Here is a 14,999-nt window from a genome sequence, read left to right as displayed (position 1 = left end):
AACAGGTCTTAATCATAACTGAATGAATCCTGGAAGAATCTAGTAACATTTGTAGAACCACCTTTAAGGTCCGCCCACCACCGGCTCTGATTTATCTCACTTTCTATGTTTGTCTTTAGCTCGGCTAAGCTAAGTCTTCTCTGCTGCTGGCACACACTCATTGAACTTACATCACCATTCATTGGATTCTACCTAGCTGCTTAAGGAAAAGATTAGGCTGAAAACAATAAAATCTGAATTATACAACTTGTATATTTGCTAATCTCTGGCCTGATCAATGGGTGAACAGTGTTCGTATTACCCAGTGGGATAAAAGATGGGGATGACTGCAGGATCTGATTATTTCAGTAATTAGGGATGAAAACTGTCTTATACAGATGGGGATGAATTGTCATTTGCTAAAATGTGTATGTGAGAAACAAGACTGGGAATTTAACATAATTTTGGCCCAATTTAAGTTACCGGTAGCTGTTAATATAATCTTATTTTGAGACCAGGGTATGATGTTGCAGGGTGAGCTCCGCAAACTAATTCCCAGGCTTGAGAATCCTTGGGCTTTAAAATGTTTGGTAACGCGCACATAGATACAATAGATTAAAAAAAGAATATATATATATATATATATATATATATATATATATATATATATATAATCAATTTCTGTTAAGTTATAATCAAATTGACATAGTATCACTTCTGTAGTTCAAGATTTTTGAGGCACTTGCTTTTAGAAATCTTTTTGTATTTGGTTTTGAGAAATACTCGAGATACTGTATCTCATTGTTGTATCTTCCTTAATGTGGCTCTGACTTATTGAAAAATATTGCAATTCTAATGGAAAAACTATAGAAAAGCTGTGTAGTTTGCCTGCACTAAGATGAGGTGCTGCTGATTCTCTTATTTTCCAAAGAGAAAAGTGAATTAGCTTGGTGTGAGTCTGCTTGTTGAAAGAAAGAACAGGGTTAAAAAAGAAGTCATTATGCTCAACAGAGTGTGCCCTTTAGGTTCTGAGGCAAGGTAAACAGTGATTATCTTGACATTTCACAGCATAAGCAGGTGCAATTACTGCTACAGAGGAAAACCAAATACAGCTGTCATCGCTGTCAATTAAAACCGTCTATGTTGACAGAACAAATCAGTCATTGATACAAGAAGAGCTGCAGTGGGAAAAAGTTCAGGAAAACTTTAGGTGGGGGGAAGCTGTATCCTCCTTTTTGCCAGTTACCAGCTTGCTCGGGCTTATGTGGGTGTTTGGCACTAGCAAGATTTGACTCACTCAGGTATCTGTAATTTGGCAAAGTTGAAAACTCTTCTCACATCTTATTATTTTTTTACCAGAACGCCAATTCTATGTAAATGAAATAAGCACATTATAAGGTTTTGATCAGTTTGGACAGATACCGTATTTAAGTCAAAACCTTTTTTTATTCACATTTTTAGCCAGATGGTGAAAATGCTTATCCTTACCATGAGTCCAAACTGCTGCATTAACATTCTCTAAATCGCTCCTGACCAGTCTTAGAAAAAGATCCTTGCGGTATCCTGGCTGTAGTTCTCATTCCTATCTTTTAAGCTGAAAGTCGTTGTGCGTCCGGGTGTACTGCTGGGCTGTGTTCCTCCTGCTACACTGACCCCCACTGCACTCACTATTTAACTAGTGTTGATCATGTTCCTGGCTCAAACTACACAAAATACTGAAAGAGATGCATAGTGGGGGGTTAAAGCATTTAATGTGTTTTACTAATTTTTGATTACAACACATTTTCTGTTTTCTTCTTCTAGGTGGACAAATACCTGCACCAGTTCAAGTTGTCAGACGAGACTTTGATGGAGTTGTCTATGAGATTTCGGCGAGAGATGGATAAAGGCTTATGCAGGGACACGAATCCCACAGCCGCTGTCAAGATGCTGCCAACATTTGTGCGCTCCACTCCTGATGGAACAGGTATCTCCTTCTGTTTTCCTTTTTTAGCAAATCTGTCTTTTTTAATTGCTCTACTGAACACAAGCTTTTTGGAGAGGGCTTGCAGCCCATAATAATGCCAGACATTGAGAATGTCAGGAACAATGGAAATTCAAAGCCTTTTGAAAGTTTTGGCTTTAGTCTGAAACAAAAAAAGAACATTTTGAGCTACCACATGTTTTTGTCAGGGTTCATCTTGAAGCACAAAGTATAGAAGTGTGAGAGAAAAGTTTGAGGTTGACTGTGTTTTCCTTTTTATTTCTTTGTGTTGTTGAGCATTTTAAGAGGATTGTTTTACTACACCACTTATCTCTAAATTATTTAATGAAAGCGATTTAAACTTGAGATGAACCAGTTACGTTTACACATAACAGACAAGTTAGAAGGATTTAAATTCATGTCTTTAAGCAGCATGTTAAACCTAGTTTATGCTTGACGAATCTGCAAGGTGCGCGTGGCCATATTACGTCATTTTGGCCTCCATGCCCTCCGCTCAGCCAGAATTTCAGCACCGCACACATGGGTAAATTGCAAACAACCCAGACAGTCCCGCACGGAAAAACATTGCAGACAAGCAAGTGCTCCTTCTGATGGAGGTCCGTAAATATAGACATCTTTGTGATTCGGCCAAAATAGATCACAGTGATCAACAAATGAAAAAGTTTCGTACAGAAATCGTTGCCACTCTTGGAAGAAAGTATGAAGCTTAACTGTTGGAAAGGATTGTGTTTTTCTACTTCTAGATGTAGTGGGGTGTGGTATGCTTGGCATAGGAGTGCAACGCTGCCCTCCAGAGTCTAGGAGGAAAGTGCTTCTTTGGAGGAACAGCCATACAGAGCATAAATGCTGCAGATGTTGTGTCCGCACGTCTCGTTTACGTGCGGATTGTATGTGTCGAGCATAAAGCAACCATCATCAGCAGCCTGTCTTACAAGCCCTTATAATGTCTGTAATTTATTCATAATCACATTACTACCAAAAACGTAATTGTATTTCATTGGGATTTTATGTGTTACCCCGACACAAAGAAGTGCTAAACTGTAAAGGAGAATCTATCATTTGACGTTCTGATTAAGGCCTGGGGATTATTCTTTTACCACCTTAAACCCAGAGGAGATTAGGAGCAATTTCTGCTTGAAATTACATACCTGATATAAAATGGCATACCGCGTCCAAACTGCAAAGCAATAAAACCTCTTCGGTTTGTTGTTTTGTATCATCCACTAAGCCCTTACTCTCAGTTTTTAGTTCAGTTCTCAGACTTCTTATCTGATTCAGGGTTAAACACTGACACTGTTGTTATAGTGGGGGATTTTAATATTCATTTGGACACTGAATGTGATAACCTTAATGTAGCTTTTAATACTATCCTAGATTCATCTGGATTAGCTCAAAATGTGCATAAACCAAAGCATTTTTGCTTCCCTACTTTGGACCTTGTGCTGACATATGGCATTGCTTGTGAAGAATTAACAGTGTTTCCTCATAACCCTGTCCTATCTGACCATTTTTAACCTTTGGGTTCAATTTAATAGCGTTTTCCACCCCCAAAAAGGATTTCATTATAGTAGACCTTTGTCAGATAATACTATATCAAACTTTAAAGAGTCTGTCCCCCTTTTAATATCCTCATTATCATAGAAATACACAGCAGATCATGGCAGCAATGTTTTCTTCCCCTTCACAAATTGATGCTTTCATTGATGGCGTCACTTCCTCGTTGCATTTTGCATTAGACTATGTAGCTCCCTTGAAAAAGAAGGCGATTATTCACAGGGAGCTGGCTCCCTGGTTTCATTTAGAGCATTTAGTTCTTTGAAGCACAATGTTACGAAATTGGAGAGAAATCCTACCTAATCTGGAAAGACAGTCTACTGTTGTATAAAAAGACCCTTTGCAGAGTTGGAGCAGCATATGTTTCATCATTAATAGAAGATAATAAAAGCAATCATAGGTTTCCCTTTAGTACAGTTGACAAACTCACCCAGAGCCACAGCTCTGTTGATCCCTCCATTCCCTCAGCATGAATAATCGTATAAAGGCATTACTAATAGTAATGCCTTTATGAGATTCTTCATGAATAAAATTGATTCTATAAAAAAAAAAAATCATTGGCATCCTCCAAAACATGATTACCTCGTCCTCAGTAAGTGAGGCAGCATTGGAGGAATCCTTAGAACCTGCGCAGTGTCTGAACTGTTTAGACGCTTAATTAATTAAGGAAGTATTCCCTTTGATTAATGCCCCCATTTTATATCTAATTAATCTATCCTTAGTAAATGGATTTGTACCACAGGCTTTTAAAGTAGCTGTTATTAAACCTTTACTTAAGAAACCTTTTCTTGATCAAGATAACTTAATAAATTATACACCTGTATCTAATCTTTTCTTATCTAAAATTCTTGAGAAAGTAGATCCTAATCAAGTGATAAACTAATATTCTCATGGCCTCAGATAATGGACTTGTGTCAGTACTTGTCCTGTTAGACATCAGAGCTGCAATTAATACGGTTGATCACGATATTTCGTAGAAAGACTTGAACACAGTGTAGCGATTAAGGGAAAAGCATTAGGCTGGTTAGGTCAGAACATCAAGATCTATTTTTCTCACTCTGCTGTCCAGGACTCATGTCCACCTTATTATGTGGGAGCATTGAGACAGTAATCTGGCGCTATTTAGAAGGGCTAATCTAATAAAATTAATCGTGAACACGCACAGACTTATAATAATTTACTGCATGCATGGGGGCAATTTTGTTGGTGGGGCGGTGCGCCCACCCTTGTAGAACGGTAGGGGAAACGCTGCTGACCTACTTTTTCTTGTCTGTGGAGAGAAGAGTCCACCTGTGTAACTAGGAAATGGCAGAGACTGGAGTAGACAGTAGACAAAATATCTCACAGACTACTACGTCTTGCCCAAATGAGCGTGTTTTGTGAGACGCCACGTTTTGTACCACGTTCCATTTTATTTGCTAAACTCTGCGAGTCCCTCCGTGTTTTCCGCATCGCGAGCGACAACAAGGCAAATTGAGTGAATGATTTACATGTTATCCCTTTGTAAAGGTGCGTTCAGGAGTGAATTAACAGTCCGCAATGTGAACGATGCGTTTCGAGCAATGCGAACAGCACAAACTGGCCAAATAGAGCGAAGCGAAACTCCAAACAGTGCCGGAGATGTGCGAATAGAGCAAAGAGAAATTTTGCTTGAGATCAACAATCTAAATTTTCTGTCAATTCGCATCACGTTAAATGTGCTTCTCATCCATTTATTTAGCTACAAAAGTGTTATTGTTTTACATATTTAGTAAATATCATTAGGCTAAATCTCTATTGAGCAGTGATGGATTTACTGACCGAAGACACCTGTAGCTTTTGTCCCAGATGGTGATTCTTCCCCCGACATGGGGCAGCAGCTCTGCTGATTGCTGATTTTATCTTAAGAATCCATGTTGAAGATTTAAATTAATTGCACAATGTTTTGCTGTGTGCATGAGTGTGTAAAGCGACAGAGAGTTCGTGTGATACACTCATGCAACTGCACAGTAATCTACATTGTATGTAAATGGACTGCTATGTCTTATTTTTATTTGAACATGATTCTCATTATATGCTAAGTACTATTTGCAGCAGCTTTGCAGGGAGTGTTGTTGGTCAGTGCAATCATCTGAGTTCATGAAAAAAAAAAAAACATTATCTTGTTGTGTCTGCATGTTATGTGTAATCTGTGTACATTCTGAGCCAGTGTCATCAAAAATATAATTATTGTGATGCATAATGACAGTAAAGATTCTTGATTGTTGGTGTTTGATAACTTGGCACAAACTGCACAAACAGTTACTTGTTCTTTTTTAAATACTGTTTTATTAAATAAACAAACAAATAAAGCAAAAATGGCTTAGACAGTTAAAATTTACATATGTACTTATTTTCATTTAGTAATTAACATTTGAAGATGGAAAAAAGATATTAAGTCAGCTAAAATATTTATTTTACTAAAAATGAAATTTGGATGTTCATTAACTATGAATGCAATTGTTTTTGTGTTTAAAGAACAAGGAGAATTCCTGGCTCTCGACCTCGGTGGATCTAACTTCAGAGTTCTCCTGGTCAAGGTTAAGGGCAATGGCGAGCAGAAGGTGGATATGGAAAGCCAGATTTATGACATACCTGAGCTTGTCATGACAGGCAGTGGCTCTGAGGTAAGCCCCCACGTGTTGTCAAGAAGAAAAGTGCTGGCCAGCTCCTTCCTGTCCTGTTTTGGTTATTTTGGCTGTCATGTCAGAGCGCTGCTCATCTCCTCATGCTGGGGTTCCATGTTTGCCTTTGTGATGATAATTAGCTGTTTTGACATGTGGCTGTGGTCTTGTCTTTGGGCTCTCATGCACCAATCTTCCCCCGCATAAGAGGAGTATATAAAAAAAGGATTTTCACACAGAGGAAAATGACATAGAGACAGTTCATTTTCTTCTCAGCATTTTTCTTTGGAAAATTATAGCCCAAGATGTGACGCTTGCAAATGAAAATAAAATTTCTGACATTTTGATTTAGTGAAGCTCTTAGTTGTCACATTTTTGCAGTGATTTACAATGCTGAACAGTCTCTCTTTATCTCTCTCCCTGTCTGTCTCTCTCTCTGTCTCTCTCTCTCCCTGTCTGTCTGTCTCTCTCCCTGTCTGTCTGTCTCTCTCTCTGTCTGTCTGTCTGTCTGTCTGTCTGTCTGTCTGTCTGTCTGTCTGTCTGTCTGTCTGTCTGTCTGTCTGTCTATCTATCTATCTATCTATCTATCTATCTATCTATCTATCTATCTATCTATCTATCTATCTATCTATCTATCTATCTATCTATCTATCTATCTATCTATCTATCTATCTATCTATCTATCTATCTATCTATCTATCTATCTATCTATCTATCTATCTATCTATCTATCTATCTATCTATCTATCTATCTATCTATCTATCTATCTATCTATCTATCTATCTATCTATCTATCTTCTGAACTTGTGCTCTTGATCTGAGGATTAAGTCTTGAATAATGAAGAGTGAAAGAAAGCCAATGTGTGCTACAGAGTTACTGAGGAATAATGAGTTTGATTTATTAGGGAGTGGTGTTAAAGGGTTACGGGGTGTCAGTGGCTCATAACAATCTCGTTATTTTAGCTGGCACGTCACAATAAGGAATTGATGAAAGTTTAAACTGGTATTGTGCATTTTGGTGTAAATTTTACCTTCAGTGAAACGCCCACCAAAAGGATCTCAACGCTCCCCTTTTGTAAATATTGCTGTCAGCGCCCCGTTAGCCTCTAAACACCCCTGTTTAGAAACCCTACCCTAAAGCAAAGACATGGGGAATTAAGTACTGTTCAGAACTACCCCTTCTTGTATATTTATCAAATAAAAATAAAAATGTTCATGGGTTTTGGAATAACTTTCAATATTGGCTTTATTCTAAAATGTCATTATTTCCACCTTAACTGTCTTAACGAAAATATTTAATGGAAAATATTTAATGAACAAATACTGATTCTTTACATCTAAGCCCTAACTAAAACAGAAAGGAAATGAGCTGCTTATTTATGTTCTTCCTTTTTCTAAGTATGTGTTCTGTTCATTCAGAAACAGTAAAGTCATTACTTGATACATTTTAATTCTGGCCATTGTTGGTTTCTGTTTATGGTTATACTGTGTATATTTAATATTTATGGGTTCATGGGTTTGCAGTTGGGTCAGTGATCCGTTCACACTTCCCGACTGCATCCAGATCTGGCTAAAACATTCAAACGTTTGTTTCCATGAGGTTGAGTTCAGGTCTGGTCTGTTCACCTCACACCCTTGCAGATCCCATCTAACACAACAGGCTTTTGTGCCTAATCATCCTGCCGACTGACACCAACTACTGCAGACTTTTCCCTACAGGGAATCCTTGGTAAAATCAGGGAGAGAAACACCAAGCTTTTGGTCAACAGTCTAAAAGAAAGGCTTTGATGGTTCCAGCCCAGATTGCAGATTGTTCTGCTCATGCTCAATGAAAACAACCTTTTCTCTCTTGCAGTTATTTGACCACATTGCCGAGTGCCTGGCCGATTTTGTGGAGAAGATGGGCATAAAAGATAAAAAGCTTCCTCTGGGGTTCACCTTCTCTTTTCCCTGCCAACAGACCAAATTAGATGAGGTAAGTCGTTTAGCACTCCTTTTTAGCATTTTAAGTGATCATCACGCTCTACTTAAAATTTTACAGATATGCCTAAAAGTCAATCACATTTCTCTCTTTAGGTTTTGCTTCAAAAGAGCCAAATTTTCTTTAAATTTTCAAATGTTCTTCAGTCATTGTTTTCCTGCTCTTTGAACTTCTATTTTGTTCATTCATACCTTTGCAGCAGGCAATCTAGCTCCACAAGCAAAAACATACAACTTTAAAGTAACCAGTGCAGCTACTAACCTGACTATTCTGTAAAATCTATCACACTTTAGATGCACAGTAGTTTACCACCTGTACAACGTGTCTCGGTTCTGTTTTGTTTTTCTGTTTTGTCATAAATTGTACTTATTTTTCCTTTATCGAGACAAAATCAACTGTCCACAAAACAGGCTTCTACCCACACTTGTCTTTGCTGACATCGTATCAGGTATAAGGCACATGACCTCAGTTCTTGTAATGCTGGTATTTGAAGTTTTCCTTTTTTTCCGACAGGAAATACATTCAAAAGTTTTAAATGTATTTTCTACTTTAACGGTGTTCATTTGTGCTCTTTATGGCTGAAGCAAATTTTTTTAATCATATAGGGATTTCAGTAATATTCAGAAACAATAAAACACTTGGACACTGTTAAAGACGATTCCCCGGAAGAGATTTCAGGCAAACTGTCCTAGGCCCTGTCCACACAGAAACGAGATCTGGTGTAGCTGCAACAGTATAATCGTTTAGGCTTTGCATCCACATGTATGTGGCGTTTTGGGAGACCGTAAACTATCATTTTTGAAAACTGGTCCCAGATTGGTTAAATGTCAAAACACCGGTTTTGTATTTCCATGTGTACACTCGAGCAGCCAACCTTGCCTGAACTCTTGTGTGACTCTTTGTGTGACTCTACACAGCGTGTCCCCTGCCAGCCTACCTACATAAAAATCACATTTAACTTGTGATTTTGTGTCTGATCTCCCGCCATGCTGCTGTTTACTTTACATGATTTCTCCAGCTTGCCCGGTGTTTTTCTGTGGCAGTGTCACAGTGGACACATATTTCTTCTTAATCGTTTAATTTACCTTTTTCATCTTTGTGTGGATGGGGCCTTAAGATGCAAATAAAACAAACACAGCCTAATTTATTGCCATCATTCCAGTGAGACCAGAAGGGAAAAAAACAAATCCAACTGCTCAACAGCTACATAGCAAAGTAGTTAGACAATTATTCAATATGATACAAGCACAGTATTGCACTTATTTATGTTATGAGTGGTCTGTGAACATGGAAAGCAATCATATGAACATATTCAAACAAACATAAGCAGATTTGAACCAGTTGTCCTTCAGAAGATGCTGTTTCTCATTGCTACTGTTTTGCTTCAGCTATATCCATCATGGCACGGGTTCAAATACATAAGATTGTACTGAAATGTCGCTCAAATGATTTGGCATTTTACGTGGAGATCAATCAAAAGTTTTGTCCACCATAAGATTTATCGTGTCTCTGTGATGTTGGCGACCATACGCATACAAAGCAAAATTAGCAGGTTTAGTATGTTCTGAAATCCTGCTGTGAAAATCCATACTTTCTAACCCAGCCCTGTTTTTATTATTAGTGCATTTTTGTTGCTGACAAAAAGGACATCATTAGAATAAGGCTGCTTGATTCTGAGAAAAAATTTGCTTACAATTCATTTGGCCAATATTGAAGTCACAATTATTTAAAACTATATTTCAAGTTTGGAAAATGCTTTTATTGCATCTTTTTGTTGACTCTTTCCTTCAAATAACTGACAGAATATTGATTCACATGTAGCGTATTTTAAATCAAATGAACACAGATCAAATGTGCTTTATAGTGCCCTACATCAATGAGCGTCGATTTCAGTACATCTTGTGTTTTTGATTATTATTTCTTTCTTTTTTTTCAAGTGTTCCCATACTAACGTATGGCATTCTTGTATATTTGCAAAACATTTCTACTGTTTTCACCTGCTTTGTTGATCATTTGGTCCATCTGTCACTTCTTACCTTTTATGGTTTTGGTTGTTTCATATCTGACCTATTCCACATAGGAAATGCTGTCCACCATGGGATGTTTTGTACCAACGATGCCTCAGTTCATACTGACCCATGTGATACCGACGCAGCTCTTTTGTTCCTCTTTTTGCCATCTTGTGTTGCATCCTTTAAAGCCTGATACATGAAGATGCGTGAAGAAACTTTACATTAGTGAAAAAGAAAATCTTTTTGGTTGCTTTAAAAAATAAAATGTCAGGCTTTGAAATTTTCTTTTAAACTGATATGTTAGACCAAAAAAAAATGTCCTCATATTTTATGCATTTTTATAAAGGGTGTGCAAAATATATTAATTTATATGTTGTAGATTGTATGTTTAGAAAAATACTGACTTTGTTGAGGCGGTAGAGGTCTTGCAATGAAAAAAAATGATTTCTATTGCACTTTTTTGTTATAATTTTATAATAGACATTTAAATTTCATTAATTTAGTATTTGTATGATTTCAACAAATATGTCTGATAACCTTCACAAGTTATTGTTTGAGTCAATCTAAAGTTGATTGATCTTATGAAATGTCTACCAATTAATCAAAAGAGACCATTTTCTTGTGCCTTTCTTCTTTCTCTTGTGTCAGGAGGGTCTTTTCATAACATGTAGGGCTAATCTTTTTTTTTATAATCTGCTGAATTTAAACAGATACACATCATTGTATTTGAATGATTTATTGTGCCACCTGTTTTAAATAATGACTGAATAAACAGAAAATTGGGGTTTTCTCACACATTTTTAAACTTAGACATATTTGTAAAATATAACTAAACATGAACCTATTAGGTTACTGAATAGAAACAGATAAGCTGAATAGAATAAAATATGTGAAACGTTTGGTTGAGAAGTTGACTTTTCTCCGCCATGCAGCACGGATGAATCGATGCTATGTAGGTGGCGATATAAGAGCTTGTTGAGTGTTTTTATTTAAAAACAACTGCACAAAATGCATTTTGCATCATTGTCATTATTAAACAGTGTAAAAAAATCAGTGTAAAATAATGTGGTAAGATTTGCTCAAAAATCTGTTAAAATGTGTAAGTACCACTTTGGTTAGCAACAAAGCCGCTCCACTCAATGGATATTAGGGGCGTTACGGTGTAGGTACCAGATCGGCTCGGGAGGTCAGATCGACTCGTGGGGGGGGGGGGTGGCTGCGCTTCCCGATGACGTCTATTATATGGCAACTCCACTCAAACAAACAACATTACGCCCGCGGTCTCCATTTGGTACAAATCAATTATATTTGAATTTACGGTTATTTTCCAGTAACTTAATCGAGGCATGAAAACTTTTAACATAATTTTGGAATGCTTCTGTGGTAGTCTGACAATTTAATCGGTGATTTTGCAGGATCAAAGTTACATCTTAGGAGAAATTTCCTTCCTCCAGTTTAAAAAAAAAAAAAAAACTGTGAAGGGAAACTAAACTTTTCATTTTTATTAAGTCTGCAACCAATGTAATTTTATCACGGCATTCATCACTTTAAAATCAATAACGTTTATTCCTCCTTTTTCTACTGATATTACTATATCGTTTTTTCTGATCACATGTTTTTTATTATTCCAGATTAAATTGTGACAATATTCTTCCAAAAATTCAGCCAATTTTCAAATATTTGTTGATTTTTTTTATTATTATTTTTTTTAGTATATATAAAATGACTTGAATATTTGTTCTGTCATTTTCAGTGTGGTTCTTATGTTAATCATTATACCTAAATATTTTACCTCTTTTTTATCAATTAAAGTGGGTTGATTATTTTGAACTGCTAAGATTTCACATTTTTCTATGTTCATCTTTAAGCCTGAAGCTTTTGAGAAAAAAGAAACTGCTAAATTATCTAAATAAAATTGTATTCGTCACAAATGCAGACTGCGGGCTCAATGTAGTTTTTTAATTTTTAAAAGTTTTTTTAAAAGTTTTAAAAATCTGTTGAGTTTATTTGCATCAGTCTTCATCACACCACTCCCTCACACATCTTCTGTGATCTTTTCTGCCTCAACTTTGGGTCCACAGGCATACTTGTTTGTGAAAGATCAAACCCCCTTTAAACTAAAGAGCCCAACGCCCCAAAGTAACTGGCCTGATGCATAGCGCATAATCAAAGCAACATTTAATATTTCATGAACATTTCTTTCTTTTTAGGGATGATTTCCAATCCAACATACATCATTTCAGGCACGTGCTATTCACTGGAATATTTTGAAGTTCCTCCAATCTTTAGTTCAGCAAGTAGACTTTAGTCTGATGTGAAAATTAGGTTCGGGCAGGTTATTTTTCCGCTAAGGGGTTATTTCACCTTTCTTTTTCCCTTGATGAGCCTTTTAATTTTCTTTCTCCATTTGTGTGTGTGATTGTTTTGATGCACACAGAATACTCAAAATATTTCGTCCTCGCTGCCCTGTGTTGCCCTGGTGGTGGGGGTCCACATCTTTCTCAGGAATGTCTGGGTAGGGGGCTTCAGGTTCAGGTTACTTTATCAATACCCAAAGGTAGATCTGCTGCAACAATGAGATGAGATGATGGTGTTGTGCAGGTGAACTGCTTGAGGTTATTGTCCGCATTCCCAACCTTTTATGACCTTCCGTTGCTCTTCCAGAGCATATGCACCATAATAAATGAGCTGTAAAGGTCTGTAACCTAAGTTCTTTGTCCCCCCCACCCCACACACACACACACACACACACACACACACACACACACACATTTTTTCTTCTCTCATTCAGATAAAAAAAAAAAATTCAGTTTAATTGTTGAAGTTTTTTTATTTGTGTCTTGGGAATGGTGTTTTTTTTTAGTTATGGTTGAAATAACTATTTAATCTTTCTTTTTTTTCCCCCCCTTCAGAGCATCTTGATGTCTTGGACCAAAGGCTTCAGGTTGAGTGGAGTGGAAGGAAAGGATGTAGTCAGCCTTTTGAGGAATGCCATCAAAAAACGAGGGGTAAAAAAAACAAAACAAGATATGACATTTTTGTACACAAAACTGTTATTCATTACCAACATTGTCTGACAAGTTATTGGCAAGCTCTTGTTCATCTCAATAGTCAGATGGTGTGTACAGTAAATATATAAAAAAACACGTTTAAATACTTCTTTTTTCTGATGTATAGAAAATTGACAAAGATAATTGTTTTTGTGAATCTTTTAATGAGACTTTTGGTCGGTGGTGACCAGAAGTTTTACATAAGATTGCACACAGCAAAACTAATAGCACTCTTACTGCAGCAGTCTGTTTGGGTTGAAGTCCATCAGCGTGACAGATCTCAGTTTTGCAATACCGTTTCCTTCTTTTTCTTTTGCAAAAACACTCTAAGTCTGTCTAACTGTGAGTGCAGTCCTTCTCAGATTACCGCACAGCTTTTCAGTGAAGTCTGGGGTCCAGCTTTTCAGAGCTTTTACCTCTACTACATCTTCTTTTATTAATTTGGGTGGATGCTTTGGGTCATTGTTGTCCTGAAAGCTGAAGCTCCTCTTCACCTTCAACTTTGTTTAGTTTTTAAAATTATCACCATAAAGTGCTACCTACCAGATGATTTTGAAAAACTTGATAATTGTTTTGGCTAAATTTGACTGGGCCTCGATGTTTTCATCTTCATAAGAAAAAGCGCTCTGTCTGGTCACCCAAACTCAGCCCGCGCCTAAAAAGAATATGAGAGATTGTTGTCTCCAGTACAGCATCCAGTACTAGATGAACAGAAATTAATCCTATAATAATATATTTTTAATTTACTTATGATGCACTTTACATCAGTTTATGGAACTCAACAGGCTACAATTAAAACACTGTTTAGAAAAATAATGTACAATCAAATAACGGGGTAAAATAACAACTGATTGAAATAAAGTTAGTTTAATTAAGTTTAATGTCGTTTTAAGCATCTTGGCAGCCTACCCAAGTAGTTTTCTTCACATGTTCCATCATTTCTTTAGAGATGTCCGTGTTCTGGTAATGTCACCATTTTGTTTTTGGAAGCTCTCTAGCAGATCATGATTGTTGCTGTAAGATGTACCTAATGAATTGTCAGGAGATGCCTACTAGAACATTATTTGAAGTTCATCCTAGGCATTTTTAAAAAGGGAACTGATGACCTAGTGGTTAGAGCAGCGTGCTTTCGTTCTGAGAAGGCTGCAGTTCCCCAGTTTGAACCCTGCAGATTGCCGCTATGGGTCCCTGAGCAAGACCCTCAACTTTAGTTTGCTGGCCTGGCACTGTAAGCTGCCCACTGCTCCCTAAAAAATGGGTTAAAGATGGACAACATTGAAATGACAAATAAGGATTTCTTCTTCTTCTTAACATGAGGGCGACTCCTGAATGTGGTGATTAATTTTGAATGCAGCTACATGTCCAGTTATAAGAGGGTGTGCACACTTATGGAACGCATTATTTTAGTTTTTCCCCCTGAAGATTTCAGCTTATTTTTCAGTTTAGTTGTATGGGTTATAGATCACATTAACGGTGTAAAATGTAGACATTATTTATCTTGGTCTAAGTTTATTAACATCACACACAGACATTTTCAGATGGCTATTTACACTTTCTATATCTGCTGGAGATTATCTGTGGATCAGCAAACCTACTCTTCTTTTGAACCCAAGAAATGTAGAACAGATCCGTATAGTGAAAGCAAGTGATCCAGCTGCATGCCAGATGTTTGAGCTCTGGCCTCAGGGCCAGAATCATGTTTAACCTGAGCAATTATGTTTGCTCTGGGCCCTTCTTACCGGCAAAACTAAATGTCTGTCTTTACATTCATCTTTGATGATTGTAAAGGTACATTT

The 14,999-nt window shown here is 37.0% G+C and overlaps 1 protein-coding gene across 2 annotated transcripts in view; it reads left to right on the top strand.

Moving 5' to 3' along the window:
• hk2 (hexokinase 2) overlaps positions 1 to 14,999 on the top strand; it is a 68,758-nt gene that overhangs the window by 9,746 nt on the left and 44,013 nt on the right. The window contains exons 2-6 of one of the 2 annotated variants that reach the window (XM_012878326.3): positions 1,783 to 1,945; positions 6,014 to 6,162; positions 8,016 to 8,135; positions 8,527 to 8,589; positions 13,066 to 13,161. In XM_012878326.3, coding sequence (XP_012733780.1) covers positions 1,783 to 1,945; positions 6,014 to 6,162; positions 8,016 to 8,135; positions 8,527 to 8,589; positions 13,066 to 13,161 — 591 coding nt within the window. The remainder of the gene's footprint in view (positions 1 to 1,782; positions 1,946 to 6,013; positions 6,163 to 8,015; positions 8,136 to 8,526; positions 8,590 to 13,065; positions 13,162 to 14,999) is intronic. The other variant, XM_012878406.3, reaches the window with a different exon arrangement.

The sequence above is a fragment of the Fundulus heteroclitus genome, chromosome 12, assembly GCF_011125445.2.
Source record: "Fundulus heteroclitus isolate FHET01 chromosome 12, MU-UCD_Fhet_4.1, whole genome shotgun sequence".
In the NCBI taxonomy this organism is placed as follows: domain Eukaryota; kingdom Metazoa; phylum Chordata; class Actinopteri; order Cyprinodontiformes; family Fundulidae; genus Fundulus; species Fundulus heteroclitus.
The sequence above is the reverse complement of the archived record's forward strand: the minus strand, read 5'-3'. Positions and strand labels throughout refer to the sequence as shown.